The sequence below is a fragment of the Ctenopharyngodon idella genome, chromosome 9 (assembly GCF_019924925.1).
Source record: "Ctenopharyngodon idella isolate HZGC_01 chromosome 9, HZGC01, whole genome shotgun sequence".
Taxonomy (NCBI): Eukaryota; Metazoa; Chordata; class Actinopteri; order Cypriniformes; family Xenocyprididae; genus Ctenopharyngodon; species Ctenopharyngodon idella.
In genome coordinates this window covers 19,924,466-19,931,565 of record NC_067228.1, presented here as the reverse complement: position 1 = coordinate 19,931,565, position 7,100 = coordinate 19,924,466, and the positions used below count along the sequence as shown (strand labels likewise).

At 35.4% G+C, this 7,100-nt stretch overlaps 1 protein-coding gene across 2 annotated transcripts; it reads left to right on the top strand.

The window, feature by feature from the left end:
- Nucleotides 1-366: 366 nt before the first annotated feature.
- Nucleotides 367-7,055, top strand: acp6 (acid phosphatase 6, lysophosphatidic). 2 transcript variants are annotated; one of them, XM_051904711.1, is made up of 12 exons: nt 383-500; nt 1,184-1,231; nt 1,307-1,352; nt 1,687-1,815; nt 2,777-2,907; nt 3,355-3,434; nt 3,549-3,636; nt 4,582-4,714; nt 4,803-4,903; nt 5,012-5,104; nt 5,433-5,598; nt 6,361-7,055. In XM_051904711.1, the coding sequence occupies exons 2-12, from the start codon at nt 1,191-1,193 to the stop codon at nt 6,502-6,504; spliced, it is 1,152 nt and encodes a 383-aa protein (XP_051760671.1). In that variant the 5' UTR covers nt 383-500; nt 1,184-1,190; the 3' UTR covers nt 6,505-7,055. The 2 variants fall into 2 exon arrangements, with proteins under 2 accessions (XP_051760670.1, XP_051760671.1); XM_051904710.1 differs by having other exon boundaries at nt 367-500; nt 1,184-1,352.
- The last annotated feature ends 45 nt before the right edge of the window (nt 7,056-7,100 follow it).

Sequence of the window (7,100 nt, the reverse complement as noted above, 5' to 3'; positions counted from 1 at the left end):
AATGTAGGCTATTTTTATATATGCGTTGTTCAGTTTGTGGAGCTAGCAAATATAGGCTCTCATTCGCAACCGCATACCGAAATGTCATCCCTCTGACTATACGGTATGTATGTCTGTGTAATATTTTACCTTCTTAATGTATACATGCTAGTTGTGTTTACATTTCATACACTGAAGACTATTTCATACACTGTCCCCAAAAACTATTTAAACACGAGATAGATTAGCTAGCCTATTTGCTAGGCTACGCTGTACGTTATGTCCTTCTGCAGAGGAACATTACGCCAGTAAACGAGTTATACATTTATGAGTATGGTAAATGTAGTTTTACAATATGGTGTTTCCACTATTGCTCAGAATGAACAGGTAGACTATGAAACTACATATCCCAGAATGCACCTCACCGTCAGCCGGCGTAATGTTCAATCTTCCTGAAACTGAAAAGGAATGAGTGCAATGCAAAACCAGTGGAATTAACTTGCCGGGACTGAAACCTTCAGGTTGGTGATATTTAAAAGGCACTTTCTCTAGTGCACCTAGATGTTTTTACTTTACTTAATAGATTAAAACTAGTGCATGATATTTGACAGTTTGCAAGAGCGTATGAAACTTGCTGATATGACAGGCAGCATTACTGAATGGGACAGAAGTTGATGTGTTTGAGTCACTTATGGAAATGTACTGACACTTTTTGATATAACCTATATATATATCACACAAAAAAACAAAATATATGTAAGCTACAGCTGTATACAATGTAGAAATCATGTATCCAACGTGATAAATTAATTGTAATGTTATTATAAGTATAAATACGATCTGTAAAGAAAACAATTACTTATAAGTGGATCTGTATGACAGGTGACACGTGTGTCAAACATTTTTAAAACATCACGAACATTTTAAGTTAAAATGCATATTTGATATAACTAGTCACCTTTTCTTTTAGGTTTTAATCACATTTTAGGTTTAACTAAGTTCGTATTAAATGCTCCTGTGTTGCGACCAGTGAATTTTAGAAGACAAACATTCCATATAGTCTTTCAATTGTTGAGGTTATAAAACTCTATGCATATTAATTAGAAAATAATATGTAGAGTGTTGTTCAGTTTTACCTGGAGTCACAACACAGGACATGTCAACTTACCAAAAATGTCAAGTCAAGTGTTCATGTCTCTTTCAGGTGCATCATGTGGGCACGTGTGGGTCTGATGGGTTCAGTGGCCCTCGGGTCAGTGTTTTGGTTTCAAAAGAATAAAGTTGAACCCTCTCCATACGAGCTTAAATTAATTCAAGTTTTATTCAGACATGGGGCAAGGACGCCGCTGAAATCTATACCAGATGTGTTGGAGGTAAGAGAGCTGATTAGTGTCACATCAGTGCCCAAAGTTGTAATGTTGTGTGATCATGGCGGGGGGGGGGAATAATAATTTAATAGGAATAATAATTTAAATATAATAAAAATAATACAAAAGATGGTGGGACAAAAAACCCCAACAAGAATCTAGAGAATGCACAAATATGGCATTATTCTTAATTGTTCAAATGTCTCAGAATCATTTCTCAGCCTCAGTCTTAACAGCATGCTTTTTTTACTCAGAGACAGTGGCACTGTCATATGTCTTTAATAGTCTACATGTTGATGCCAATTATATCCAGTATGACGCATGGTTTCTGCACCCCTAGGCACAATGGGTCCCTGAGCTACTTGAAGCACCCACTCACACAGAAATAGACTACATGATTACAGACCTGCAGGGGGGACCCAGACCCCCAGCTCCTGTGGAGGACAGCTACAGGGCCAAAATATTGACGGTGAGTTTGTGTTTATGCATATGTGCCACATTCTTATACAGTGGAAACTGTGTTTTGCACAGAGGATCAGAAAGGATCCAGCTTGTGGTTTGTCTACTGCAAGGTAACATTAGTTTAAAAAGGACCAGAACTCTTTTTAATTAATAGGTTTGGCTATTCCAGTGAGTTCATAAGGCTACTTCATATGTTCACATTCTAGAGCAGGGATGGGCAACGTCGGTCCTGGAGTGCCACTGTCCTGCAGAGTTTAGCTCCAAGCCTAATCAAACACACCTGAACAAGCTAATCAATGTCTTCATTATTACTAAGGCTACAGGCAGGTGAGGTTTTTTTTTATCAGGGTTGGAGCTAAATTCTGCAGGACAGCAGCACTCCAGGACTGACATTGCCCATCCCTGTTCTACAGAATTGTGTGCATCTAGCTTTGTGGCAACAGTTTGGCGAGGGTCCTTTTCTGCTCCATTGTGACAATGCCCCTGTGCACAAAGCAAGGTCAAAAAATAAAAAGGTTTGTTGAGTCTGGTGTAGAAGAACTTGACTGACCTGCAACAAAGCTCAGACCTGAATCCCATTGAACAGCTTTGGGATTGCAACCTAAACCCCTTCTGCCAGCATCAGTGATGCTTTTGTGTTTAAATGAGAGCAAATCTCTGCAGCCACATTCTAACATAATAAAGCTTTCTGTGAAGAGTAGAAAATAAAAGAGCAAATGGTTTGGAAATGAAATGCTCAGCAGACATACTGTATGGTTGTGTTGTTTTGATGTCCACATAGTTTTAGTGATATAGTGTCATTTTTAGGCATGTTTTGAGCGCATGTTTGGAATTAAGTGGATTGATGGTAAATGGCAGTGTCAGACATTATGTAAACATTAGCATACCTAACTGTTTAGATGGAAATTGTGCAATTTTTTTTCACAAAAAAAAAAGAATGACACTGACTTTGGCTCCTGCTTTCATAGGGTGGAACTTATCCAGGTCAGCTGACCACGGTGGGCATGCAACAGCTGTACGATCTTGGAGTGAGGTTACGAAAGAAATACATACAGGAAGAGCCCTTCCTCACACCTTCTTTCAACCCTAAAGAAGTTTAGTGAGTGCTATTGACGATTCTTCATTCAAATTTTTATATTGTTCGACGCCATTTTGCTGCTGGCAAAAATGACACCTTAAATTGTATTATATTGAGGAGAAAAAACGGTAAAGTTTAATTTGTTAACATTAGTTAACTACATTAAACTTTTTATTTATTAATCTTAGTTTATGTTCATTTTAACATCTACTAAAACATATTTAAATTAAAGGTTGAATCTGTTAATATTATTTAATTGACTTGAGCTTACATGAACTAACAATGAATAGTTGCATTTTTATTAATTAACATTAACAAAAATTAATAAATACTTAAACAAACGAATTGCTCAAGTTAAAGCATTAACTAACGTTAACTAATGGGACCTAATTTATATGAATGTTTATGGCTCTGAATTGCATCATTAAGCTAAATGAGTAAGATGGACTATCTGTCGTTGATTTACAGCATTCGCTCTACCAACATTGTACGCACCATTGAGTCAGCTAAGTGTTTGGTGGCAGGACTGTTCCAACAGGAACAAGCAGGTAAGGTGGCAGCTCAGCTATGCTTTTTTGTGTGGTTTGGTTGAGTAATGGATGAGATGAGCATTTCACACTCCTGTGTTTGCCTTTCCATGTTTGATTTTCTCTCACTCTAAGGTGTTGTGTCCATCCTCACTGATAAGGCAGAGAATGAAGTCCTCTATCCCAACTATCATGGATGCAAGCTGCTCAAGCTGCTCATTGGGTAAAGCCTGCTATATTTTGATAATAATGATGATAATAAACTAACTTAATATAACCTTTCAAACTGAACTATAGTTCACAATGGAAAGTTAACTGGGAAATATTGTTATTATTATTATTATTCTTTGGAGAAAAATAATAATAATAAAATACATTTAAATATATAAAATAGATATTAAAATTCCAAGAATTGTAAGAACTACTTATTCCTAAATGTTCCTAAATATTTAATAATTTTTTCTTTAGTTATTTGTTTATTTATTGAGGTTTGTACTTTTTTATCCTGGTTAAACAATACTCTAATAATAACATTATACTTTATTAACAGAAAACATTAGACCTTTGCTTCGGTAAAATACACTACCGTCCAGAAGGGTTGGGGTCGGTAAGATTTTTTTAATGCTTTTGAAAGAAGTTTCTTGTGCTGACCAAGGCTGCATTTACTTGATCAAAAATACAACAATATTGTTAAATATTATTACAATTTAAAATAACTGTTTTCTATTTTAAAATCAATTAAAATGTATTCCTTTGATGGCAAAGCTGAATTTTCAGCATCAATACTACAGTTTTCAGTGTCACGTGATCCTTCAGAAATCATTCTAATATGCTGATTTGCTGCTCAAAAAACATTTTTATTATTATTTTTATTATAAATGTTGAAAACGGTTGTGCTTAATATTTTTTTTGTGGAAACTGTGACTTTTTTCAGGATTATTTGAATAGAGTTAAAAAAAAAAAAGCATTTATTTGAAATATGTCTCTTGTAAAATTGTCATATATGTTTTATGTACTGTCACTTTTCATCAATCATGCCAGCTAAATAAAAGTATTAATTTCTTTCAAAAAAAATCTTCCTGACCCCAAACTTTTGAATAGCAGTGTAAATTCGCAGTACTGATCTAACATCATGTGTCTGTGATTGACTGTGGTGCATCAAATGTAGACATCGTTGGGGAGAATCATCCACGCTTCCTGACATTGCTGCAGACCTCCAGAACATCCAGAGCTCCTTGGGTGTTGATCCTCATCAACGTATCGACTTCATCCTCATTAGAGATGACATGGTGGCCAGAGAGGTAAAGTGCCCCCTGTTGATACATTCTACACATTCATCTGTGTTGGCTATGTTTTTCAAATACAGTACTGTTACATTATTGATCCTAGACCCATGGCCTGCCGCTTCCTACAGCTCTGGAGCACTGGAGGAGTATCGTAGAGCAGAGAGCAGTAGATATGATGTTTTACATCTATGAGCCCAGTAAGAGGTGAGTGGCCAGTGAATCCTGCAATAGATTCTTGAGAAGAGAATGTAAAAAGTTGCTTATGGTTTAAGGTCTCTGTAAATATGTTTATTTGCTTTTGTTTGTCCTCAGGCAGAATTTACAGATGTGCGTGGGTCCGCTTTTCCACATACTCCTAACCAACATTGAGGACAAAATTCAAGGCCCAACTTCTAAACCAGACAGGTGTCTTCATTTTGAACAGCGTATCTATTGTTTTATCATTTTAAACTTGACTTCTTTTAATGTTTAGGTTAAGAAATGTTTATGTTGCTTGTGTAATCCATATTCAAAAATAAAGCTTGAATGTCATATTGCAAGTTTAAAGTTACCAAAACATTTTTTTAAACAACTGCGTAACCTTCTCTACCTGCTATTTCCAAACAGTAAATGTCATTTACAAAACTTGAGAGGTGCTGCCTCACAGTGGTCAGACTCAGAGATCACATGTGTAAAAGTCCTCTTGAAAACAAGATATTTAGAGTTGCTGTTTGTGTGTTTTTTGTTGATACAGAAAGTTGTTCCTGTACTCTGTGCATGACACCACACTGATGCCATGTCTCATGGCTTTGGGGGTTTTTGACATGAAATGGCCACCATATGCAGCTGACATCACACTGGAGCTGTACCAGCACCGTCAAACTAACCAGCACTATGTTAAAGTATCTTACATTGGCCAGGTAAGACCATTCACACAGTAATCAGGAGGTAAAATGCTAAAAATATGTACACTACTGTTCAAAAGCTTAGGGTTGGTATGATGGTATGGATGAATTCTCTTATTCTCACCAAGGCTGTATATATTTGATCAAAAATACAGTAATGATACAATAATAATGTCAAGCATTATTACAATTTAAAGTAACTGTTTTATGTTTTAATAACTCTAAAATGTAATTTATTCCTGTGATGGCAAAGTTGAATTTTCAGCAACCTTTACTGCAGTCTTCAGTGTCACATGATCCTGATAATTTTCTTATTATCAATGTTGAAAAGTTATGCTTTTTAACATTTTTGCTGAAACTGTGATAATTTTTTTTAAAGGATACTTTGAATAGGAAGAACAGCATTTATTTTAAATAGAAATCTTTTGTAACTTAGTAAATCTCTTTCTCTTTTGATCAATTTAATGAGTCCTTGCTTAATAAAAGCTTTACAATAAAGGTTTCATTAGGTAATATTAGTTAACTACTTTAGTTAACATAGACTAAGAATGAACAATACTTTTACTGCATTTATTGATCTTAGGTTAGTGTTCATTTCAACATTTACTAATACATTATTAAAATCAAAATTTTGAGGCTTACAAACACCCATCACTGAGCATTAGCAAGAACTTGTTGCTTGTCATTAAGCATCTTTCTTTGCTTTAATGCTATATCTGGCTAGGTCTTTTTGTGTTGTCTATCCACGTTTGAAGCTGTTATTGATCATACCTGCAGGACCAAAAAATCCCGGGCTGCAGTGATGTCTACTGCCCACTGGACGAATTTAAGAAGGCAATGGCTGTTTACTCTCTACCTGTTGAACGTTACTTTGCCCTCTGCAACAGTACAGATGACCATCCCAAAATGACCTCTCACTAACGCTCAACTCTTGACTTACACAAATGTTTTGGGTCTGGGCTGTAGAATCCTCTGGATCTCGGGTCTCTTCTACATGGAGTCAAGTGTTGATAACAACAACAAACAACAACAACAAAATGTATCAGAAGTCTTATGTTTAAATTCTGTCAAGTCCTTTCTTATTAAGGAAAATGGATCATGACCGGATGTTACAAATGAGAAAATGTTAATCTGCAGTGTACAAGTTGGTAAACAAATACATTCACAGGCTGTCATAATATTAAGCATACATGTCGCAGGAAAAATATTGATAATGTGTGTGAATTTGTGCAACTATTTAAATGGGAGTTTGTGTGAAGTATCTTCATTAGGTGCCTTCATTTCAGATTATCAGTCATCTGAAACTGCTACAGATTTTGCTGCAACTTCACATTCTTTTAACTATGACATTTGATGTTTTAACGTCAAATTAAGTGCTGTTCGAGGTAATATGCAAGTCAATATGGTGAAAATGTTCTTACTACTGATATGCATATTAAATTATGATATAATAAAATATGTTCTACATTTTATAGTATTTTACTTTGTGAATTCACTAGTGTAACAAACTAAAATAC